The sequence below is a fragment of the Esox lucius genome, chromosome 11 (genome assembly GCF_011004845.1).
Source record: "Esox lucius isolate fEsoLuc1 chromosome 11, fEsoLuc1.pri, whole genome shotgun sequence".
Lineage (NCBI taxonomy): Eukaryota > Metazoa > Chordata > Actinopteri > Esociformes > Esocidae > Esox > Esox lucius.
The window spans coordinates 2,061,284-2,086,394 of NC_047579.1; the positions used below are offsets into that span (position 1 = coordinate 2,061,284).

General features: G+C 42.0%; 2 protein-coding genes across 5 annotated transcripts in view; one reads left to right on the top strand and one right to left on the bottom strand.

Moving 5' to 3' along the window:
* Positions 1 to 8,501, bottom strand: part of cramp1 (cramped chromatin regulator homolog 1) — a 28,988-nt gene extending 20,487 nt beyond the window's left edge. The window contains exons 1-10 of one of the 4 annotated variants that reach the window (XM_010873937.5): positions 8,404 to 8,501; positions 5,965 to 6,335; positions 4,781 to 4,986; positions 4,229 to 4,382; positions 3,760 to 3,843; positions 3,403 to 3,451; positions 3,139 to 3,224; positions 2,759 to 2,882; positions 1,818 to 1,899; positions 465 to 1,553 (exon numbers count right to left, since the gene is read on the bottom strand). In XM_010873937.5, coding sequence (XP_010872239.1) covers positions 465 to 1,553; positions 1,818 to 1,899; positions 2,759 to 2,882; positions 3,139 to 3,224; positions 3,403 to 3,451; positions 3,760 to 3,843; positions 4,229 to 4,382; positions 4,781 to 4,986; positions 5,965 to 6,334 — 2,244 coding nt within the window. In that variant the 5' untranslated portion in view covers position 6,335; positions 8,404 to 8,501. Of the gene's footprint in view, positions 1 to 464; positions 1,554 to 1,817; positions 1,900 to 2,758; positions 2,883 to 3,138; positions 3,225 to 3,402; positions 3,452 to 3,759; positions 3,844 to 4,228; positions 4,383 to 4,780; positions 4,987 to 5,964; positions 6,336 to 6,534; positions 6,642 to 6,712; positions 6,884 to 8,031; positions 8,127 to 8,403 lie in introns of those variants that run through there. The other 3 variants (XM_010873935.4, XM_010873934.5, XM_010873936.4) reach the window with 3 other exon arrangements.
* A 126-nt stretch (positions 8,502 to 8,627) lies between these two features.
* On the top strand, positions 8,628 to 15,084 carry jpt2 (Jupiter microtubule associated homolog 2). The gene is made up of 5 exons (XM_010873933.5): positions 8,628 to 8,829; positions 9,736 to 9,893; positions 13,859 to 14,004; positions 14,217 to 14,265; positions 14,517 to 15,084. The coding sequence occupies exons 1-5, from the start codon at positions 8,774 to 8,776 to the stop codon at positions 14,759 to 14,761; spliced, it is 654 nt and encodes a 217-aa protein (XP_010872235.1). The 5' UTR covers positions 8,628 to 8,773; the 3' UTR covers positions 14,762 to 15,084.
* The last annotated feature ends 10,027 nt before the right edge of the window (positions 15,085 to 25,111 follow it).

Genomic DNA, 25,111 nt, shown 5'->3' on the forward strand with positions numbered 1-25,111 from the left:
GAGCACACATTGTAAATGTAATGCTTGACAACTCAGATGATGTGCAAACCGCGAGTCAAATGGAAGTAAAAAAACACTGTCAGACCTACACCGTGGTTCTATTTAACTGTTACAAAAAACTAAGGTCAAACTTTGAAAGCTTCGTTTAAGAGTGACTGGGAAGAGTTTCTATTTTCTCACACCAGTCCATTAATTTAAAAACCACAACACAGAGCAGAAGAGTTCACTTTTGGTAGGAGTCTTTTGAATGCGAAGTTGAAATGGCCCAAGACTATAAAGCATGGTTCTGGATGTTATTTTCCCAGACCCAGTTGAGAATAATGTGACTTATTGTTGTTAAATTATTAGAATCAGGGGTGCTAGATTAAGATTGGAGACAAAACCTACAGTACAGCAGCTCTCCACGAACAACGTTGGGCAGCTCTGCTATAAAGGATTTGCTGCACTAGGTGGAGTTGACTCACAGGTTTGGGGTTGACCTCTGATGATACCAGTCGGAGCAGACAGCGCAGGACGCGGTGGGTGGAGGGAGGGGGCAAGGGAAGCGGTGACTGCAGTTGTGGGCGTGTCTGTCCATGTAGCCCCTCCTCCGGCTCCTGGACTGCAGTCGGCTGCCATTCGTACTCCAACTGCAGTTTCCCCGGTTTGCCTAGCATCAGGTAAAGCTCAGCCAGGGTCACGTTGCAGTCCGATCCCCGCGAGCACCAGCCCTCCTCGCGGATCTGCTGGGCCGACCTCCCACTGGCCACCAGGGATTGCGGGCTGCATCCTCCACCAGGCTCCTCCTTTCCTTGGGCTACCACGCTCCCCTGCCCCTGGTCTGGAGGGATGTCCTCCACCTGTCCCAGTACTGGTTCAGTGGGAGCCAGTGGTTCTGACGGGGAAAGGGAGTCCCTCTCTGGAGAGGAGGCGTGAACGCTGTTAACACCTTGCATCTGCTCCTCTTCCCGACGCGGTTCAGTAACGGAGCTGCAACCCTTAACCTGCAAACTGGAGACCCTCTCTCCATTTGTGGCCCCCAGAGCTTCCCCTACTACTCCCACTGTCCCCTTCTCCCCAGCTGTTTGTCCCAGTGCCGCACCACCCTCCAGTTTCTGAGCCGAAGGCAGCAAAGACAAAGGAGGGGCAACAGCAGGCGGGTTCTGATTGTTGTCCTCTTGGACAGCTCCTCCTCCCGACACTCCTCCTTCAGGCATCTCCGGCATGGATACGGGGGACTCTCCCAGGACCCGTCGAGTGTCACCGCCACGGCCGGGTTTTGTGGCGCCCCCACCACGGGGGAGGGAGGCTCCCTGGATGCCCAGTATCTGGGCGCTGGGGTTGAGCTCCTTGGGGCCGGGCCGGGCCTTGCCGCTCTCCTGCCAATGGACGGTGCAGGACGCCTTGGAGTGCACCACACGGGCCACACCAGGCAAGGCTGTCAGGGTGCTGGTCTCGGCCGGGTACAGGTACAGGTCCTCCGTGTCCGCCCGGCAGGGGAGGGAGGGGCTGCTACTAGCGCCATTCTGTTGCTGTGTTCCCTCTAGTGCCTCCCTCTCCTGCAAGCTCTTCAGCTGAACGTGGAGGTCAAGGAGTGTCACCAAACATTGGCAGGCTAGACTGGAACGGCCGTTTTGAACCAACCGATGCTCACAAGGATCAACTGGGCTTAATCAGACGCCTAATCTCTTCTACTGACATTGATGAGCAGATCGCAAGCAAGCAACTGTTCAACCTTAAATAGGAAACCTTCTGTATGGGGCTTTAAATCAGCTGTGTTTAAGATGTATTCCTGTACGACAGAAGACAAATGTGAGTGCAGTGATGTGGAAGGATACAATGCGCTGGTCCTGGACGGCCCATTTCTGTTTCAGGAATTCAATCAGGCTGGACACCTTCCTGTGTAGTTCCACCACCATCCTGCGCCATCCCACAGAAGAGATAACGTTTTAAAATAAATAAAACCAAACAAACAAAAAACCAAACATTCTCATTGAGGACAAATTAAATCCATTTTACTATTTAAAAAAATGCTCAAGTTCAACCATGTGGTATTTAATTAATTTGCAAGACTGAGTCCATAGATTTTTGAAAACCAAATTAGAAATGCCTCAGGAGTAGCTGAACTGTTGGTCACAACCTACACAAGGCAGTTTATGTATTGAAACCAATCACTGTACACTTATTTTCAGTGTTAAACCAATCAGAGGGCAGAAGATAGAGTTGAAGTTACTGACACTATTCTCCCAGGGTTTCCTCCAAGTTTCGTAGTGTTTCAGCAGTTTATTACTAGTGTTTCAGCAGTTTATTACTAGCGCTTCAGCTAGCTGACACAAATGTGATTTCTTTATGAAATGTGCTACTTTAGTGAATAATTCTGAGCCCTTCTGTTGCATTACCTTACTGTTACAATAACAGGGCTTATTGTTACTGATTGTCTACGTAAGCTAGCTAGGGGACTGACAAACGGTAACTAAAATAACAAATGTTACCTGCCTATACTGGCAGATCATGTAGCTATATAATCTACTGAAAAGCTTTACTGATTACAATGTTCATGAAAAAAGGTAAATTAAAAACATCTGACAGCCTTAAGACGTGGTTCAAACTATATTTCTGATAACATGGATGGTCTGTCGTTGCATCCGTAGCTCGGTCTATGAATTTCAGAGTGGTATCCTGTCACCAGCCCTGTACCTCAGCCTTTTACACAAATAGGAGGGCACTTTGTTATGGTTTCAACTGCGGTCTCCTGCTTGGATGGTGAGTTGACACTGACCTGAGGCGGGGGTTGTGTGCCAGACTCTGGACACGGGCCCAGGAGTGGTTGCTACGTGGCTGCAGCTCCACGGCAACCTTCAGAGGGAGTCGCACTGGCTTCTGGTCCTCTTCGTCACTCACTCCTTGGGAGATGGGGGGAAGAGAGCAAGAGAGAAAGAGGTGTGGTAATGAGAGAAAAGCGATGATTTGTTGTCTCCTGTCCTGAGGTGATCTGCATCGCCTCCTACTCATATTGCCCCCCTTTCTGAGTGTTGCCATGGAGATCCATCTCCTCCTGCCCACATGCGTCAATGTTCCTGTTCTGACTCTTCCTACCTCTTCCTGCTGTGTGTGTGTGTGTGTGTGTGTGTGTGTGTGAGATCGCGGGCACAAGCTCACCATCTGGGTCACATAGTCTCTTGAGCGCACGGCACATGGGAGCTTTGATGCGCAGGTTCCTGCCTTTGGAACGCACTGTGGTGGCCCTGGGACAACAAAACCATGAAACAACAGCAACACACACACACACACACACGTGCATAACTGAACCAGTTTTTTTTAACTGTTTATTTTAAAATGTAGAAACAATGCTTCTAACAACGGAGTAACTATTTCTAGTTAAAGCTGTGGTGATGTTGATTAGATTTGACGGCTCAGTCTTACCCCTGTTGGATGAGCTCGTTAAGCTTGGCCACATTCTTATCATCCATCACTAGGAAAAACAACAGTTAGAAAATGCATCTATTTCTGGCTCTAGCTTTGTGATGACAACACATACAGGTGTCATTAATAACATCCACAGCGTCCTGCCAGAACGCAGAGGTACAAACACTATCAGATAACATCCCTTGGGGCCAGTGGGCTGTGCCGCAGTTTTAACTGTCCCACGTGACCCTGGCACGGTGTGAAACAGTTCCCTCGTGAGGCAACCGGTCCTGACGGTCAAAAAGGAGCTGTGCTCAAGCCTGAGTGTGTGCGAACTTACATATGCATGTCAAAGATAAAGAGTGTTTAACTTACATCCTCCAACCTTCTTGCGCAGCTCGGCATAGCAGATGAGTCCATAGAGCTCCTGAGACGACTTCTTCAGCACACGCGAATACACTGTTGACAGGGCATGTTAAAGGAAGCAAATGTAAAAAGAATTAAATCCATCTCAGATCTAGGTGCCAGGCCGATGCTATGGTCAAAAGACAGTTGCTGGAATTTTAACAGTCTTGAGTTAATAAGTCACAGAGGTATGCACATTACAAACATTAGGATTCAAAGGGGAATGTCATGCAGAGGTTTACTTTCAATCATCAATATGTATTTGTAAAAAGCTAGCTGCTTGAAATGTTTTGTACATTAACCTCAGGAATTTAAATTAAAGTATTATTTTTTGGTCAAAAAAATGAAATGCGGGCATAAGAAAACAACAATGTAAGAAAGCAAACAAATGGGACGAGAGAGACAAAGATAGAGGGAGACAGAAATAAGAATAGCTTACCGTTGGCAAAGTCAATGTGCTTGGAGATCTTGTGCCAGGTGCGGTAGTAGAAGTGTCGTACCTGCTCCTTGTTTTTCACCATGCTGGCAGGCTTCCCCTTCTTTTTATGCTTCAATGCTATGTTTGACTGGATAGCCTCAAAGTCCTTACCATGCTACACCGAGAGAAACACAACACTTAAAATATTTTCTAAATGAGGATTTGAAACAGTTGACTCCATGACTAGTGCTTAACAAAACATGTTATGATCAAAAGGCAAAGAAAACATTACTTAATGTGTTTTTCAAATCACGTTTTAAGTTGTTTCAAAGAAAGCAGTACACATTTCCCCAAACTTCCCAACAACTTTCTATAAATTAACTCTCATTGTACCTATATTTATATTTCTCAAAAGATTTACTTCAAACAATGCTCCTGACACTGGTACACGAATACAGCAGCAGGATGAGGTCAATTACAACTTACTGCATTTTCAGCAACATTTCTCCACCACCCCTCCAACTATTTCTATCAATAAAAAAGATCTCTCAAACAAACAGCTGTTTAGCTCACCTCGTAGAGCCCTTCAAAGAAGCTGTTTTTGTCCTCTGTGCTCCAGGACTCCCACTGTCTCCGGGCTCTCTTCTGGCTGCCCCCCGGCTCCTCCTTGTCCCCAGGCCCTTGGCCCCTAGGGGCCGCCTTCCCAGTGGGCCCTGTAGAGCCTGGCGTGGAACCAGACTGACCCGTCGACACCTGGGGGGAGGGACCATTCTCGGACCCTATGGAAGAAAGAGAAAAGGTGGGGTAGTTAATTCACAATTGAGTGTTTGTGTGAGAATTATGTTTGAGAAAGAGAGAACAAGTGAACGTGTGTCAGAACAAAAGAGAAAACTTTTCATGCTGAGAGGTCAGAATAAGCATAAAACATTGGGTTCACTTTCCTTAAAATAACCTGTCCCTTAATGTGCTTATAGTGGCAGAGAGGAGATCCAAGTGCCTGAGTACTCGCAGTCTAAATGCTCTGTACGTGAAAATGTTACATTTCAGACACAGGAACTAAAAGCTTTTCAAAAACAACCGGTCAAGAAGGGCTAAATGTAAGTGCGGTTATTATGTACGTTTCAGCAGGACACATAAGCGCTCCATGACCTGCAGAGACCCTCTACTACTGTGTAGTGGTGGAGGAAAAGGGAGGCAGCAGGGAAGGAGACTTATTCCATTTGCCAAGCCTCCAAGTCAGAGCGAACCAACAAAAACACAACTCCAGAGGTTGGCTTGGAGCAACACTGGCAGCCATCCACTCACAATGTGCAAGTCAAGAGAGACACAAACAGCAATAGTGAGCTTTGCTTTTGCTGAGTAACTACTGAAATACCCAAATATTGAATATACTGAAGTATCTTATTTTAAAAAGTATGCCCTGACACCTTTGCCAAAATCAGTCATGTATATATATATATATATATATATATATATATTTTTATATTTTTTCAACTCTTAATGTCTGTCTACCATTCATAAATTAAAGCGGACAATAGGCATTTCCAGTATGCTGCCCAGAAACAATGGCAATCTCACTTTGTATAGGGAAACCATAAACACAACATTGTTCTCAAAACTCTGACCATTTTCAACCATCCATTACTGTATAGAATAGCAAAGTAACCTAGGACTACTGCCAACAAGACAATATGTTGTACTCCTGTGAGACAAACAGGTGTGTGAACTCGGTCCACATTTACACTTGCACATCATACCTTTCGATTTCGCCCCGCCGTGACCATTGATAGTTGGGGCAATGGAATCCTTCCGGATTCGTTTACTCGGGGGTCGGACACTGGATCTCAGAAAATGATGCTGGTCGTGACTCGGTGGGGTGGGTGCTGTCAAAAACGTGGGTTGTTGGCTCGAGCAAGGTCCAGACGGGTTCGTTTCAGAGGTGGGAATCACCGGTGCTGAACTGGAGCAGCCCGTAGTTGATGGATTAAGAATTTCCACTCCGTGCCTCTTTGTACTACGCTCCTCGCTCCCCTGATCTCCGCTCTCCTCCTCGTCACAACCTTCAAGCTTTCGGTCCGAATTATTCGGCCCATCGACACCAACGTCGTCCCTCAGCCCAATTGTCATCCTGACAAAACACAATCAGTACACAATTTTGACATTTAAAACCCACCACAATACAAATCAACTTAAAAAAATACGACGTTCTCTTTCAACATGGCCGCCGCTGTTTGTTTCAAATCTCCTCGCACCGTCCCAATGAAACAACACAAATTGTGTCTTTAAATGTTTTCATTTACATTTTTAAAGCCGAAATATTACTATACCTCAGTTGTGTGTTTTGTTAGTTAATTTAAACTTCTACTAACAGTTTACATGGTTTTATTTTTATCCGAAATTCAAATACGAGCGCCCCTGAGTTTAGCGCCCTGTCGAAACGACAACGTAAAACGTATCAATGAATTCGACCTCTATTTAAAGTGCTTCTTAATCCATCAAGGTTACCCATTTTCATGCTCTTCGACAGCAGAAGATGTCTTCTTTCTTTTCACCATGGATCCAACGGTTTTGGCAAGCAATAATAGATCAAATTGAGCATATTCAAGGCATGAACAGGGTCTAGCCGCGACAGTCTTCACCTCGCTCCAGCTTCGACTGAATTCAACTCTGCGCAGCTCAACTGTTCACTATCTCGGTACCACAAGATCACTCTCAGACTTTTTGCCTTTAATAAGGCGAATATTGTAGATGTAACCTAAAATAATGAACAGAACACTTAATTACTATAGCATGCTTTAAACGGTGAAAATAAACGGAATATTGATCTGGTTTTACTTTTATTACTGCCCCAAAAGAGCTCGCCTTGTCTTCTTTGCTTTTCACTACGTCATCATCGCCAGAGTTATGTTTTCATAATTAAGATGTTTAATAACATGATGTTAAAATTTACAAAATATTTTTTTGATATTTTAAGTCAGCTTCAGAATACAACATGGATACCAATAAGCAACCTTGATGGAGAAATTAACCACAATAACTTGTCAATGGAACAAAAGGTAATATCATGTTTAACTTGTTCCTTTTAGCAGACACCACCAAGAACATATGCATAGCTAATATATTGATCTTTATGTATTCAAATACATAAAGATCAGAAACGGAATATACATTTTCTACAATTTCCCATTAAGAAACTATTGTCATAATGAAGAACAAAGACAAGGGTTTTAGCCTTTTTACGCTTCAACCCATCTTCACATGTTATGGGCAGAATATAGCTAGCTTTTAAACAACTGTCACGTCGTATAAATAACCACTTTAAATACAAGACTTCGCGATGCATATTAATAGTATGCAGTAACAATAAACAATGTAATTGCCTGTGCCAGATACACGCGGATTGTTTTATTAATCATGACAATTCAACCTAGTGAGTGCAAACTCTTAAAACAATTTAAAAACGAATTCAAGTAAAACAGTAACTCATTGACTCATCTATTTTGTTTGATTGATTGATGACTGATTGATTTATTTAGGAAATTTCATCACCTCCTCAACTGATAAAGTCAACAGAATAATCTGGAATCTTTCCTCATTTAACCCGTGTAATGTCTGTATAGGTAGGCCTACATTTTTCGCAGGAGCGGTACACACACCCTCGAAAAAAACTGCTGCACAGGTGCTAGATAGCTAACTAACTAAACTCAGTCTCTACTCAGTATTACTAGTAAACAAATGCCCTCACGCACACATTCAAACAACTTGATGTATGGTAGAGCATTCAGTTGTAATAAAACATTTCGTTTAAGTATCTCGTAAATTACCTTGTCTTGACTTTAGTGTTCACGTCTTGATAAACAAACGTTGCCAGCTAAGCTAAGCTCTGAAACTGATGACAGTCTTTCTCGTGCACAAGCACGCCCACTCAACTCAAAAACAAATCTCACGATTGGTCAGTTGATGGAAAAGATAATAATTGACATCCAGGAGCTCCAATTGTTGATGTGAAAGTGGATGAAAATTAACCAATAGGATATCTCAATCCACCCGTCCTGTCTCATTGCTGGGTACGCATGATTTCAAGGTGCGGTCTCTTCCTTAGAAATGTAATCTGTTGAGATATACGATATTTCTGTGCTATATCCCCCAACCTACCCACAATTAACTTCTGTGACTAGAACAATAATTATAAATACCTGGAACAGTTTTCTAGTCTTCGATGATTGTTGGTCTGTCATTTAGGATGGATGACCAGTCAAAGGCCGGGCCATTCCAAACGGGTACACCGCGCGCACCCAACATGACAGACAGGCGCAGAGCCAAATCACAATTGAAATGGGCGTTATCCATAGTTAATACACAAATTAAATGAGTGAAACCCTTTGAGTGAGTGCGCTTTTGACCATTGAGGCACCCCACTTCTCTAGCTCATTCGGTGGGCGGGTTCTTCATCAGGTTTCGGAAAGGCAGCACGCAACCAACAAAAACTTTTAAAAATTTGAGAGCTAGCTAGCTAGCTTCGACGGTAACAGATATCAACCACACTCACGAAGACAAACAAGAAAAATGACTTCGACGAACATGTTTTCAGGACTCGATAATGGCGCAAAGCCAAGTTCAAGGTAACACAAAATTACATCCATGTATATATTTATAACAGGCACAACACAAGAAGTAACTATCTACCGTAGCTTTGTTCTTGAGCTACCGTATGTTACTTGGCCGCGAGCCCGTAATCAATGTAGCTAATAGTTAGCTATCTCTCAGCTGACACTAATACTACATAGGGCAACATGTACAGTACAGTGAGTTACCTCATCTCTTTGTTACTATATCCAGTGTTTAAACACGCAAAAGTGAACGATGTCGTATTTCTATGTGTTTATAAGGAAACTTCGCTCGCTAACACAGTTAGCAAGCTTACGTGGGCTGCTTGCCCGACGCATCATCAGGGCGGTGTTTTGCGCTGCGGAAATGGAAACTCGTGGAATTGTTCGAATCTAGCCAACGAGCTGAGAGTCATTGTTCTGGGGTTGCTTACCTTTCATAACTGATACCCAGACACCATATAAAATATATTGTGTATGAAAGCCATATAAAAGGCACGTGTCCTTGCACGGTCAACCATGGTTGTCTTAGCCTTCGTAACATTAAAACAGCTTACCTTGATACATACAAATAAGGTTCTCTGTTGACTTGTGGAATCAGCTAAATCAGAATTTAAACCGCTTACTTCTGTTAGCGTGCCTGTTTGGGCTGCTTTCTTATTGTGGTATACAGATAAAAAGCTGCACAATTACCAGGTTAAAATATTCGTTTAGGCTTTAGCCACAGGAAACGTGGCCTCCATTTACTTTTTGTCATGGCATCAAGAAGCAGTACAGCACGATATTGTTAGGCACGTTTTATTAATACATTTCATCATGTTATCTAGCTTACTGTTGTTTTTAAATGTTGACTGTAGAGTTTGGCCTACAAGCTATAATGCAACTCTGAGCCATCATGATCATGGTGTTTTTTATCCACAGAGTCCTGCGTCCTCCTGGGGGTGGCTCCAGCAACCTGTTTGGTGGATACGAGGAAGATTCTACTGCGTCAAGGCGGCCCCACAAGATGGCCTCCAATCTCTTTGCCCCACCAGAGCCCCAGGAGCCTCAGGGAGTCACCAAGCGGACTAACCCCCCAGGTGAGACAAAGGTTCTTGATTAGGTGTAACCATAGTGAAGTAGACAGCCAGTTAGCAGTTCACACTAGTAAGCATTCCATTGGGTAGCGTCACTACCTCAGGGAACTTGAGGTAGTTTTCCTTGGATTCACAGGCTGCTTGGATTTGTGGGGGCATGGTAAAAACATCTTGGTTGATATGGCTGCTGGTTCACACCCTGTGTGGTCAGACAGTGGAGGATGCACACATGGGTGCCTAGAATTAGGTTTTTGAGCATAGCGATCCCTGTCTGTCTTTTCCACAATTTCTAGGTTCACATACAATTGGCAATATTCTGTTATACAGAAGCTTACAAATAAGCAAAGATCCCTTTCACACTACCGGGCTAAACTATGACAGGGACTATTGATAATTCAGCACATTACTTTTCAATGTTTTCACATTGATATCAGGCATGTCATTATTTTGTAATGCTGCTTTTGTATAAATAAAAAATAATGCAACGAAGGATCTATTACAAAAACAACTGTTATTGAGACAACATTGTCATTTAAATAATATGAAGATTCACTAGGAACGTATTGTGCCGACAAAACTCTGCGACAGGCTGAAAACGTGTGCACAAGCACCTTATCTTATCAGCATGCCTGTTGCTGGCAACAATCAATCAAATGTATTTATAAAGCCCTTTTTACAACAGCAGTTGTCACAAAGTGCTTTACAGAGACACCGGCCTTAAACCCCAAGGAGCAAACAACAGTAGTGTTGAATTTCAGGGATGGTTAGTTGGTTAGCTTATGTACTTATCTGGCTGTTTTCATGACCTGAAGATTTTGTTCAAAAGTAGTGAGTAATCAGGTAGATTACTATATCATTCCCATGAATTTTTCAAATTACGAACTTTTCCTAGATTCCCGGTCAAAGCTAACTTGAGCTATCCAAAACGTATAGGACCAAATATTCTATAATTATTCTATAATTATTGTTATATATAGGTTATTCTATTTTTATGTACAGTACATTATGCACTTATTACACATCCAGCCCAAAATTGGAATTTCAAACAATTTATTTTGGGTGTCACAAAAGTCCCAGAAGGCATCTTTTAATTTAATAGTCACGAACGTTAGCGACCTCACTAATAATGTAGCGATTCCCAACATAAAAAATTCATATTAAATGGCAGAGAATAGTTAGGGACTGCTAACCAGTGCAGCACACAATGTTGAATGTGTTCCATTTAAAGGCTTACTAAAGAACAGGAGCTAGTAAGTTATGTGCAACACACACACCTGAAAAACACCTACACGTTGTCTTTATTTGCCCCCTTTAGTGTTCAGACTCATCAAGCTAAGCTTCTACAATAATAAGTTGGCTATTGTCATTAGAATGAGGGAACTAACAGACTTACTGAGAAGCAACAGCACAGTCAGGTTGTGCCAATGTGCCCATATTTAGACCAAGGGTCACATGGTCAATTTCTAGTCATGAGTTTCAATTGTCTCTCTCAGCACATTGAGGTAGTTCCCCATCTGCTTGTGTGGTAGAATGTTGTAGAAAATAATAACAACTGGCCATTCACAGATATTCAAATGTACTTCGGGTGTGAAATGTATTGCCTCATGATGTCAGTATAGGCTGTGCAAGGAAGCCGTAGCTTATTACACAAAAAGTAAAATGTTTTGGACTGACAAAATGTTAAAATGGTTGGGCGACATCAAGTTTGTGGCAGGATTCCATTTAGTTCGTTACATGAGTGACTTGAAAAAGGTCTGCCAGTTGTTAAAGTTACCCTGACTGCTGGTTCTATTTAACAAGTGGAATGCACATCTCATCTAGTGTTGTACTTCACCACTAAACATCGTCTGCAATGTATTGTCAATGAAGCTGAATGGCTGTGCTAGCAGGCAAACATATATAAATGGAGAGATTTACTTGTTCATGTATTAATGCGATTGATTATTTTGTAATGGGTTTTTAAATGCACAAGAACAAGATTTATTTAATGGAAGAATATGAGCAGAGATTCATGTAAGCTGGGTAAGAGAATATTGTCAATTACAATATATATTTATATTTTTTAATGTCGTCAAGAGTTGGATTTGTCCTGTGTTGACTTTACTTAAACTTTTCCCAAACTTTCCATTGAAAGAATGCAATCTTTAATTATGAAAAGGCCCATTATTTCCATCAGCCTATTATTGGTCTCCTCGGAGGAAGCGCAAGAATAAATTACGAAGAACAACTTGAGTGTGCTTTACTGTCTGCCAAGAAAGTGTCCTCATGGTCGAGGTATTCATTGGATCATGAATTGTAAATCCCAGCCGAACTGTATTTGTGACATTTTTATCTGACAACCAAAATATGTCAGCTTTGTCCTAAAATGAATACCCAATCCAAATGGCATCCCAAGTCAGCCATATTCGGTCCGAAATATGCCAGAGATGAGGGATAAGCAGATCTTAATTTTGTTGGATAATTAGATTAGCATATCAGATAGAAATGTGTCTGAAAGACAAAAGGCTGCATTAACTCCACTATATTGTTTAAACCTGTCTGGCTGTGGCCATTAATGTCGCACATGCGTTATACTTTGGCCAGTCTCAGATTTCTCACGATCTACAGTATTTTCATGAAGACATCCCTATTTTAAAATGTGGAGCCAAGAAGAGTGTATTATAAAGGCATCTCTCTTACCCGCACGCTAATTTGTGTGCTTTCATTTATTTGTTGAATAGGATATTGCTTGGGCACGAATTAGGCCTACCTGGTCTGTGTACAATACAAGTGTAGGGCTAAAACATTGGTATGTGGGCTGTCTGATAGTAGGCTTGTCAGTAAAAGGAACATCCTTCAAGAGTTACAGTGCTACTATTTTATCACTGCCGCGCACACACAAAAACAGTGTTTTTGGCTATGCATTACGATGGAGAATGATGTAATGAATAAACTAGTTTTCCAATTCCTTCACAACAGTACTAGTCTAACCACTACACTGTAGCCTGCCAAGAAGCTTCTGAACACGTCTCCACTTCCACCATGTGCAAATGCCTGTCCATTCCATTACTGTGTGAAATACCCAGTTGAAACAATGTTGAAGACATGCAGCTATGAGAAATGCATGCAGAAACTACCTGTTAACAAACTGCAGATTTGAGAAGATATGAATAATAGGATATAAATTATTATACATATCTCCTTCGATATTCTTCATATAACTTTGTTCACTCTATGGTTAACGCTTTCCTACTGAAAGTGGCGAGAAGACGAATAGAATATAATTTGCGCAGGCCAAAATTACATTGTCTATCTGCCTGATGTGCACAATGCATGATGATCACAACATAACGGGGAGCTGTTGTAATGAATTTTGAAGTTTTTGTGGATAATCAGCTCATCACATAGGCCTATCGTTAGCTAATAAGGCACATAAAATGCACACGCAAGTGCTTGCACCCACAGGTCAGTTCCGGTAAGAAATTAAATCTACTTTCACCCCTGATCCTCAGATGACTGATTTGAAAAAGCTCTTGCTGATGAAGTGTTCCTGTCTACATGTTTTATTTAAGCAGTGGAGCGCATATCTCACTAAATGCCACTAAACATCCCCTGCAATGTATTGTCAATGAAGCTGGTATACATTTAGAGATTTACATGTTCTAGTATTAATGCAATAAAAGCCTTCTTTGATTCTATTGGGATTGTTGTTAATTGTTATTAATCGGGATAAAATTGTAAATCGGGCAAATTTTGGCCTGGATAATCATGGCATGAAATTCTCACCATCCCACCCCAAATACCACATTACTTTCATAACTGGATGTAACAGTGTTTAATGCCTGTAACAAATGTTTTCTTTTAATTCAAGAAGTGTAAATAATTTAGTGTATATTCTGCTTATGTATTGTATATTTTTCCACGTCAAAGGCTTGAAACCTAAATAGCAACGGTTCTTCTGACTCTTAGTGTATTTGACCACCTTGCAGGGGGTAAGAGCAGTGGGATATTTGATTCTCCGGAGGCCGCACCCCAGCAACGGAGACCCGTACCTCCAGGCGGAAACAGTAGCAACATCTTCGGGGAGCCTGAGAGCACTCCTCCCTCTGTCAAAGCCCATTCGAACAAGCCGAAGGTAGTTGAACAATCCTGGTCCCCCATTTCCTCTTTCATGGTATTGTAATGGGTGCCAAACACAACTGGGAAAACCCCTGTTATGCCAACCAACCAAATTATATTGTCAAATAAGTGACCTTTACTCCTCTAACCAGAATCTTAGAAAGAGCAGTAAAAGTGAGAGCCCTATTTGCATTATTACTAGGCTGTAATAATTCCTCTTCTTCCCAGGACAACATTGCTGTTGGTGAAAGTGCCACTCCTGTACCCGAACCGCCAGGTGAGTGTTTACACTAATTGGCCATGGCTAGTTGTTTACGGTCTTACAAATAACTTGTTTGTGTAGTTGATATTTACACATCAGTTCCTTGAAAGTGCCGCTGAATCTCTAGGACTTCTTAATTAAACTAATTTAATATGTGCAAATCAGGAAGTTCAGCTGCCCTTTCCAAGGCATTGTGTCAAGTTTTGTAACATGATTTCTCTTCTGTAACCCCATGCCTCCTGTCACTTTTGCTGCCTCGATCTCAGCTCCTCAGCCGAAGGAGAGTCCGTCCGAGGAGGTGAAGGAGGAGAAACTTCCCTCCCCTCCCCCCACACCCACCAAAGCAATGCCAGAGCCTTTGCCTGCTCCTGCTCCCCTGGCCCAGAAGCCAGAGGCTTCCCTCAGTGAGCTTTCGCTGAAGGACCACGAGCCCCACCTTGGGCCCCGCCCCCGCTCCCACAACAAGGTCCTTAACCCCCCAGGAGGAAAGTCCAGCGTGGTCTTCTACTGATTCAGCCCCTGTAAACCCTTATCTCTAGAAATGTTTACGTCCCAAATGGCAGCCTTTTCTGTATATAAATAAGCCATGTCTGATCTAGAACTGTCCATAGGGCAGGAGCCTGTTTTGACGTACTCTTCCAGGAATGGATGCTAGATCATGGGCCCTGGTCAAAAGTAGCACACTATATAGGAAATCGGATGCCATTTGGGAAACGTCCCCCATTTCTCTTTGTTCTGTTTTTTTTTTTATTCCCCCCACCCACCCTTTTCACTCTTAGTTCTTTCCCATCTTGCACTTTCTGATTTAACCCGGCATTCCTGAACCCCCCCCCCCCCCCCCCCCCCCCCCCGTTGATTTAGTTCGATTCTATTGCTTTGAAACTAAGCTGGAAAAACGTCTCAACAATCATTTTTACAGGCAAAAATGTCTGTCTAATCATTAATAATGGTTAAATACTTGTCATTGAAACGGTGTCATTTCTTGCTGTAAATGTTCCCCTTTATTACATCATCTTGTTCATTTTGTCCATTCTGAGGTAATTTTGCCAGTTCCGAGGGTCCAGATGGTGGTTCTGTCAGCATCGAGACCACTCAATGTTCACATTTCAATCATAGGCTCTGCTGCCCATGCATCCTGCCTGTTTTGTCGGAGTAACCACTAAAATGATCACAATCAGTTTTTACTATTGTACATTGGTTGACAATAACCCCTGTTTCTATATATTGCTCATTCTGTCCTTCATTTCATCCCAAGCTTTCCCCCCTCTTTTTCCACAAACATTTAAACCTGTCTTAAGTATCTGGCTTCAGCCAGAAACTCCTGTTCAGGGACAAAATTGCCAAAAATGGACTAACGAATGAGCTACAGGCCTTATCCAAGATGCATTGCAAAATTTCTTGGGAAGAAATTCCATTATGGTTTCATGCATCGCAAATGGCCGAATGTATTTTATGTTGTGGTTGGTCTCTGCTTTGTGACCATTGCTTGCTGTTATCAGAGAATGGTATCCACTCGGGGGAGGCCTCTTTATGTTTTAAATTAAAACGGCTGCTGTACACAAGTGAACTCGGGAATAGTACATGACCGGCCGAAATACAGGTGGCGACTTGGGGACCTACCCATACAGAAGTCCCTTTCTGAACACAGGTTCCAGGTCTCCTACAAAGCAGTCACTCCCCAGATTTCCCAACACCTGGAAGTGGTTTTGTCATATCAGTAACCAGTAAAACACTGCTTTCAATTTGGGATGACTTGATATCATAGAAATGGTTAGAGAACTTGACTAGGAGAACGTGATCAAGAATAGACATTGCCAATAATTGCATCTGCCAATTTAAAAGTCAATTAGATGGGAGTTGCAACTTTTTTGTCTGACCCCTCCTGGAGAACTGGTTTGTCATATGATCATTACTCCAACCGTGTCGTCAGAATGGATCAGCCAATAAAGTTCAAACTCCCACAACAAATTTAGTGGAAATAAACAGCATGGAGATAATGGTGCAGCCTGTGCTGGAAATGCCATAACTGCACAGAAACAGATTGCACATCTTTCCATCTGTGTCCTGCATTTAACCATTTCTTGATTTGTGTAGCGCTTTACACGCAGTCTTGAACGTACCCCCCTGTTCATAGTCTCCTAATGCCAGCCTTACTCCTCCTGAGTGTGCCTGACCGGCAAAAGCAAAAAGGAAACCTGTGTATTGCAATAAAACTGTTATTTTGCAGACTGATGTCTTTTTTCCAACTGTCTTGTTTGTTTTTGGAACTCTTGTAACAAACTAACCTCCGTCAGCCTTAAAGAAATATAAGGAAAGTGCTTCATCAGCTTACATTTTTATTGCTGTGTTTAGTGCTGCTTTGTATGAACTAGTTAGTCCTTAGATGGTTGTTAAAGTGTTATATACACCGATCAGCCATAACGTTATAATTCTGTAGGTCCCCATTTTGCCACCAAAACAGCCCTGACCCATTGAGGCATGGACTCCATTAGACCTTTGAATGTGTGCTGTGGTATCTGGCACTAAGACATTATCAGCAGATTCTGTAAGTTGTGAGGTGGGGCCTCCATGGATTGGACCTGTTTGTCCAGCACATCCCACAGATGCTAGATTGGATTGAGGCCAAGTCAACACCTTGAACTCGGTGTGTTCCTCAAACCATTCCTGAACCATTTTTGCTTAGTGGCAGGGCACATTATCCTGCTGAAAGAGGTCAATGCAGTCAGGGAATACCGGTGCTATGAAAGTGGCACATCGTCTCTAACAATGGTACGTGTCAAAGTAACATCCACAGGATAGGCAGGACCTTAGGATTCCCAGCAGAACATTGCCCAAAGCATCACACTGCCTCCGCCGGCTTGCCGTCTTTCCATAGTGCATCCTGGTGCCATGTGTTCTCCAGGTAAGCGACGCACCCGGCCTTCCACGGGATGTAAAAGGAAATGTGATTCATCAGATCAGTCCACCACTTTCCATTTCTCCGCGGTCCAGTTCTGATGTGCCCAGTGTAGGTGCTTTCTGTAGTGGACGGGTCAGTATGGACACACTGACTGGTCTTTGGCTACGCAACAAACTGCAATGCACTGTGTTCTGACACATTTCTATCAGTACAAACATTCACTTTTTCAGTAATTTGAGCTACAGTAGCTCATCTGTTAGATCAGATCACACAGGCCAGCCTTCGTTCCCCACGTGCATCAGTGACCACTTTTGATAGGTAGTGACCACTGCAGACCGGGAACACCCCACAAGGGCTGGAGTTTTGGAGACGCTCTGACCCAGTCTAGCCATCACAATTTGGCCCTTTTCAAAGTAGCTCAGATGCTTACACTTGCCTTTTTTCCTGCTTCTAACACATCAACTTTGAGAAGAGAATGTTCACTTGCTGCCTAATATATGCCACCCACTGACTGGTGCCATGATAGGGCAACAAAGGACTGGAAAAGTCGTATAATACAAAAATGAACGGGTCACAACTAATTAGGTTAATTGGTAACAGGTCAGTAACATGATTGGGTATAAAAAGAGCATTCCAGAGAGGATGATTTTTTTCAGAAGTAAAGAGGAGGAGGGGTTCTCCACTCTGCGAAAGACTTCATGGGCAAATAGTACAACAATTTAAGAATAGTGATGAGAGAAATACATTTCTCCGAAACTTTGAGCCAATTGAAACAATTCCATCGAAACGGGATTGTTTCGGAACACCGCACACTGGCGACATCTGCTGGTCAAATACGTGTAATGCAGCTGGAAGACTCCCAGAAAAAAACTGACCTCAGTGTTGTGTGGCTGGAATAGCGTATAGGCCTAAGCACTGAATAGCAAATTGACAAGTCCACAGTTAAATGGAGCTGGCTATCTAATCATGGAACATATCATGAATGTTTAGTTTACAATGTTAATAAAGGGGCAGTAACATCTTAAGCGCAGCCGTGCGCGGTGGGAGAATGGCGCGACAATTCCTAAAGGCACCTGCACATGGGCCGCGGTGGCGATGAAGGCCTCAGACTTTCAGTTGGAGTACGACGATGGGCGGCAAAACTCAAGCATTTTTGCAAGGGATGTGGTGCTCGATCCCGTGGGCGTTGCCGTTTTCTGTGTACACTTGCTCGCTGTCGAGTTGCCCAAAGTTGAAATTTGTTGAACTCTTGAGAGCCCGCTGCCCATGATAATAAAAATCTGTTTTACATCAAACAAGACTCGAAATCTGGCCATTTTCATTGGCTTTTATTTCAGGCACTGGCATACGTGATCGAAACAGTATGACGTGATCGAAACAGTATGACGTAACGACACATTTGCTTAGATCGCGTGACTTGTCCACTTTGAAACACGGCACGGTTGTGTCGCAAAGGTTTCGATACCTGTTTCGCCAGCACCCATCACTATTAACTGAATAACGTTTCTCAACGTAAAATTGCAAAGAGTTTGGGGATCTCATAAGGCCTGGCACCATGAGGGGGCAATGGGGGGCTTAGCCCCCTCAGGTGTATTTTATGCCCCCCCCCCCCCCCCCCCCGATTTTAGGTTTTAACCTTTTCACACTAGTTTCAATTGTCACTTAATGGCCCCCCAGCGTGAGTTTTTTGCGGGTGTTTTCAGTGTCAGAATGTGCTTATTATGTCACGATACGTTTCATCCACGTTTCCCGAAAAAACACCATACTGCTTATGGTTATGCATCATTTTTTTTAATTTCAATTATATTAGCAATCTACTCCCGGTATTAATAGGCCACTGTAAAAAAGGTATATTGAATTGACCAACCGTAAAAAATGCTGTCCTTTTCCTAAAGATCACCAAAAGATACTGACCCGCGTCACTTGTTGTATAAATAAAACATATGCTAACTATCAGGCAATAGGTGTTGTGTAATTATTTAGAATCTCTCAAAAGTTTATGACAAATTATGAATTCCGATTCTTGCATATTTAGTAATGGACAAATACGATCCGTGAAATTATAGATTTTTTAAGATTACGTTGAGCTATTTTCTCAAGAGCAATTCCTGGGGGATACACCAACAATAACGCTGTAATACTGTTTTTGTTTGCGCCATCGGTTTGCTCCCTACAGTATTTCTACAAATTTAGCTATTGTGTGTGAGAACCAACGTAAAACACACTTACTGGATTAACCCCACGTTAGCTACGTGCATTGAGTGCCTTTGAGATGGTTGCCACAAACACAGTCACTTTGCCAGCTAAGGAACACTACATATACTGCACTGCAAGCTTCTCATTGATTTTAATTAAATCAGCTGATAACACTTGCTGTTGTTACTGTAGTTAGCAAACGTCAGCTAACCGAGAGCTAACAAAGTGTGACCTGTAATTCAATGCAGCGAAAATTAAGATTGGTGACGGTAATAAATGTGTCATATTGTAATGAGCGGTGTAAGTAAAGAAACGTCTAACATATCCTTTGTTTGAAAAAGTTACTTAAAGTCAGCCACCAACCAGAATCTCCCTCAGATTCCCACATACGCACTGTAGTTATGTACCACCTGATGATGTGCCACTGCTGAGGACTGGACCATCGTGAGGTAATGGGCGGGGAGGTCGCTATCTTTTGGAACTTAAAATCGCGCAATTAAGTGTCTATAATCAAGTGCTTTTATAATCAGTGCCTGTTATAAATATTATTGAAATTACATAGTTATAGTTTACAATGATATATTGGGGAAGGACAAATCAAAGTTTTCCCAAGATGGAAAATCTGTCCGAAGATGAGCAAATGTAAATCATCATCTGGTCTCTGAGTTACTCATCGTATTACATTTCTTTATCTTTGGTTGAAAAACAAACATAGCAGCACCTACAAACGGGCAAAGTAACTTCTAGAAAATGTTTACACAATTATTTTGACCGGTTGTCAGCTCTCCCAGGATATGGTAATACAGTGAGGAGAACAAATATTTAATACACTGCCGATTTTGCAGGTTTTCCCACTTACAAAGCATGTAGAAGTCTGTAATCTTTATCATAGGTCTTCAACTGTGAGTGACGGAATCAAAAAAAATAATCCAGATAATCACATTGTATGATTTTTAAGTAATTAATTTGCATTTTATTGCATGACATAAGTATTTGATACATCAGAAAAGCAGAACTTAATATTTGGTACAGAAACCTTTGTTTGCAATTACACAGATCATACGTTTCCTGTAGTTCTTGACCAGTTTTGCATACACTGCAACAGGGATTTTGGCCCACTCCTCCATACAGACCTTCTCCAGATCCTTCAGGTTTCGGGGCTGTCGCTGGGCAATACAGACTTTCAGCTCTCTCCAAAGATTTTCTATTGGGTTCAGGTCTGGAGACTGGCCAGGCCACTCCAGGACCTTGAGATGTTCCACTCCTTAGTTTCCCTGGCTGTGTGTTTCGGGTCGTTGTCATGCTGGAAGACCCAGCCATGACCCATCTTCAATGCTCTTACTGAGGGAAGGAGGTTGTTGGCCAAGATCTCACGATACATGTCCCCATACATCCTCCCCTCAATACGGTGCAGTCGTCCTGTCCCCTTTGCAGAAAAGCATCCCCAAAGAATGATGTTTCCACCTCCATGCTTCACGGTTCGGATGGTGTTCTTGGGGTTGTACTCATCCTTCTTTTTCCTCCAAACACGGCGAGTGGAGTTGAGACCAAAAAGCTCTATTTTTGTCTCATCAGACCACATGACCTTCTCCCATTCCTCCTCTGGATCATCCCAGATGGTCATTGGGAAACTTCAGATGGGCCTGGACATGCGCTGGCTTGAGCAGGGGGACCTTGCGTACGCTGCAGGATTTTAATCCATGACGGCGTATTGTGTTACTAATGGTTTTCTTTGAGACTGGTCCCAGCACTCTTCAGGTCATTGACCAGGTCCTGCCGTGTAGTTCTGGGCTGATCCCTCACCTTCCTCATGATCATTGATTCCCCACGAGGTGAGATCTTGCATGGAGCCCCAGACCGAGGGAGAATGACCGTCATCTTGAACCTCTTCCATTTTTTTATAATTGCGCCAACAGTTGTTGCCTTCTCACTAAGCTGCTTGCCTATTGTCCTGTAGCCCATCCCAGCCTTGTGCAGGTTTACAATTTTATCCCTGATGTCTTTACACAGCTCTCTGGTCTTGGCCATTGTGGAGAGGTTGGAGTCTGTTTGACTGAGTGTGTGGACAGGTGCAGTTAATACAGGTACAGGTCAAATACTTATGTCAGGCAATAAAATGCAAATTAATTATAAAAAAATCATACAATGTGATTTTCTGGATTTTTGTTGAAGTGTACCTATGATAGAAAATAAGACTTCTGCATGCTTTGTAAGTAGGAATACCTGCAAAATCGGTAGTGTATCAAATACTTGTTCTCCCCTCTGTATGTTCTAGTCACTAATGGCATTCGTTTTTGTGTCAGACGTTTTATATTTATTTTAGAAAATATTGCCGCTAGGTCTACCTGATGGTACCTAAGTTACACTTCCTGTCCCAAATTGAACACTTGCTACCTTGTTAATATCATAGTGTAGATCCTCAAACAATTACACTGAGGAAATAAAGTTATAAAGACTGTTTGAGCTAAATGTGAATAAATATAAGCGCAGTCTAACCAGTGATCGTACGCTTCAGGGACCACTCTAGCCTGATCACACTGGTGTGGTCGTATGCGTCAAAGGGTTAAATACCCGAAAGAAAAATAGCAAAAAAAGATTGTCCCCCTCTCTATTTTTAACTGCCCCCTCAGTCACTTAGTCCTGGCACCGGGCCTGGATCTCATCATCAACAGTAGGCCTACATAATATCACTAAAAGATTCAAAGCATCCGGAGAAATCACTATGCAAGAAACAAGGAGGAAAACCAATATTGGATGGCGGTGACATTCAGGCCCTGATTCTGTAGTGGAAATCGTTGCATGGGCTCTGGAACACTTCCAAAAACTGTTGTCTGTGAACACAGTTTGTCGCTGCATCCACAAACGCAAGTTAAAGCTTTACAATGCAAAGAAGAAACCAGACATAAACAAGATCAAGAAACGTTGCCGCGTTCTCTGGGGCCCAGCTAATTTAAGATGGACTGAGGCAAAGTGGAAAACGGTTCTGCAAGTCTGACTAATCAACAGAGCGCCCTCTGAGCTAAAAAGGAAAGGAACCATCTGACTTGTTATCAGTGCACAGTTCAAAGCCAACATCCGTGATTTTTTGGGAGTGCATTAGTGCACATGGCATGGGTGACTTGCACATCTGTGAAGGCAGCATTAATGCTGAACAATCTATGCAGGTTTTGGAGCTGTCACCCAGACAATGTCTTTTTCAGGGAAGGCCTTGCTTATTTCAGCAAGACGATGTCAAACCACATTCTGCATGTACAATATTACAACAGCATGTCTCTGTAGGAAAAGAGTCCAGGTACTAAACTGGCCTGCCTGCAGTCCAGACCTGTCACCCATTGAAGCCATTTGGTGCATTATGAAACAAAATACAACAAAGGAGACCCTGAATTGTTGAGCAGCTGAAATGCTATACAAAGCAAGAATGAAAATACATTTCAATTTAAAAACTACAGCAATTGGTCTCCTTAGTTCCTAAACACTAACAGAGTATTGTTAAAAGAAGTGGTGATGCAACACAGTGGTAAACATGCATCAAATTAAAAAAGGGCATGTATTTTTCCAAAAACAATAAAATTGCTCAGTTTCAACATTTGATATGTTGTCTTTGTACTATTTTCAATGAAATATAGGGATTAAATGCACATGGCAGCATTCTGTTTTTATTTGCAGATTTTAGCTGGGAATTGATTGCAGAATTCAGCTGGGAATTTACAGAGTTCAATAATTATTCAGGTCACTAGAATCATACTCTAATGTAGTGGCAGCATGTTTGGCAGTTTTCTGCCATAACAGTGTACAGAGATCAACAGCATAGCCTTATCCATCAGACCTGTAAAAAGTTTGACCTGTGGCCTTGTTGATCTTATTGATTGGCTAGCAAAGCATCAAGGATTCATGTTCTGTGAACAAAATGTAGCGGAAAACCCTGAATATTAACATCAGCGTTCCTGTGTAATTGACTATCATTTATTCTTTTTTCATTCAGAGATAGCCTGTTTGCAATAAAGTGGGATTGTGAAGGATAATAGGTTGTAACCTCATTATTATTGAACCTGTGTGTTTGGCATCATGGAATGCCTATTATGAATAGCGTAACGGGATGAACAAACGTATCCAGGCTATGCCCCTGGAGGAGAGAGTTCTATTGTTGACCATCAGATGGTGCTGCTTTTCTTCACAGCAACTACTTCTTTACAAAACCAGGACAGAATGCACTGGCTGCACCATGAAAATCAGTTATGAGGAAAATGGGAAAGGTCTCATGAGGAAAATAGGAAATGGATAAATTGTTCAACTGTTCCAGGCCTGAGAAAATAGTAAAAGTGAGGTGTTGAAAAATATAAAGGTTTAGTAAATGGAAATACATGTGAAATATATATATATATATATATTGGCTTATAGTAGGTAGAGGAAATGATCATACACCTTTTTATACTTAACTATCCTTAATTTACTCATCAAATAACCTTTTACTGACAATTTTCATTCCTAGGATTCCATAGTCAAATGTCATATTTGTGAGGTTCTGTTTTGTTCTGTTTGGTTGATGCCTTTGTTCTTGAATGTATCCTGTCCTTTTGTCGTTATTGTGTACACCTGTGTCTCCTTAGCTCCCTCTATATTAGTTCAGTGTTTCCTTCCCTCGTGTGAGGTATTGTCGTTTGCTTTTCTAACCCTACAACCACTTATTTTTTATGACGTAGAGCACCTGTGTTTTGACCTTTTGCCCACCTTGACTATTCTCTACCCACTTGCCTTTTGTCCTTTTATCTGCTGGACCTAGTTTGTTTTTTTGTTTTGTCTGGGTGTTCAATGTTTTTGCCTTTTTTCCCTGCCTCGGTTCCCAAATAAATCAACATTTGCTCTTTGAATGGGACCTGATAATTGTTTCGAGTAAATCATTACACCAATGCAATGAATAGCCTAAATATAATTCCAAAAATAATTGTGGACGCAAATTTGTCAGTTTTAATTACGTTTTCAAAGATATTTTGCTAGATTACATTCATGAAGAAACTTTATTTACACATTGCTTAGTTATTATCTTTAAAGTATTAAACATCAAAATGGTTCTCATTTAAGCATTCCTTTTAGAGCATAAAAGGTTTCATTCGTCAATAGAATTTATCTTTGGAAAGTATCTCGGTGAATATTTTCAATGTAATTAAACATAAATCTGTGTATAATGTAGGTCTATATCAACACAGTCATGTATTGTATTTAGTATAAAAACAGCAATATGAGTGAACGATGACAAAGGAACAATATTTGGACCACCTTCACAAAAATATATTTAATTATTGCCAAGAGCATTATTTTCAACAGTTAATCTCCACAGACATTTGAGGACCAACTGTGAGACCTATAGAGGGGAGAAGTCAGGATGACACAGCAGATGCTTAACGCTAGGCTTACTTCAGCTCCAGCCAGCACCACAGCCTCCATCACATCCACAACCCCAACTACAGGTACAACAACAACCTCAGTTACAGATACAAACAGTTACAACAACCACAACTACAACTTTAGCCAATTTTGAAGGTGGTGTTGCAGTGGTAAGAACTAGAGTGCCTCAAGCGCTGCAGGAAATAAGTATGTTTCTAGTCGTTATGGTATGATAGCACTTTCATTGCAGCCTAAGATGTGCATGCTCCATAACTTAAAAGAAACCAAAGATGCACAGTGAATTTGGTTTTTTATTTTTTACTACTGTTGTTCATTGCAGTCTACTACATTTGCTTGTGATATTATTTTCTGAAGACTGAATCA

What these genes read in the sequence shown, in the direction of transcription:
- jpt2 (XM_010873933.5), top strand. Translation starts at nt 8,774, where the DNA reads ATGACTTCGACGAACATGTTTTCAGGACTCGATAATGGCGCAAAGCCA. An exon ending in GGCGCAAAGCCAAGTTCAAG is followed by an intron (nt 8,830 to 9,735) that starts GTAACACAAAAT and finishes TTTTATCCACAG; the next exon opens with AGTCCTGCGTCCTCCTGGGG. An exon ending in CCCATTCGAACAAGCCGAAG is followed by an intron (nt 14,005 to 14,216) that starts GTAGTTGAACAA and finishes TCTTCTTCCCAG; the next exon opens with GACAACATTGCTGTTGGTGA.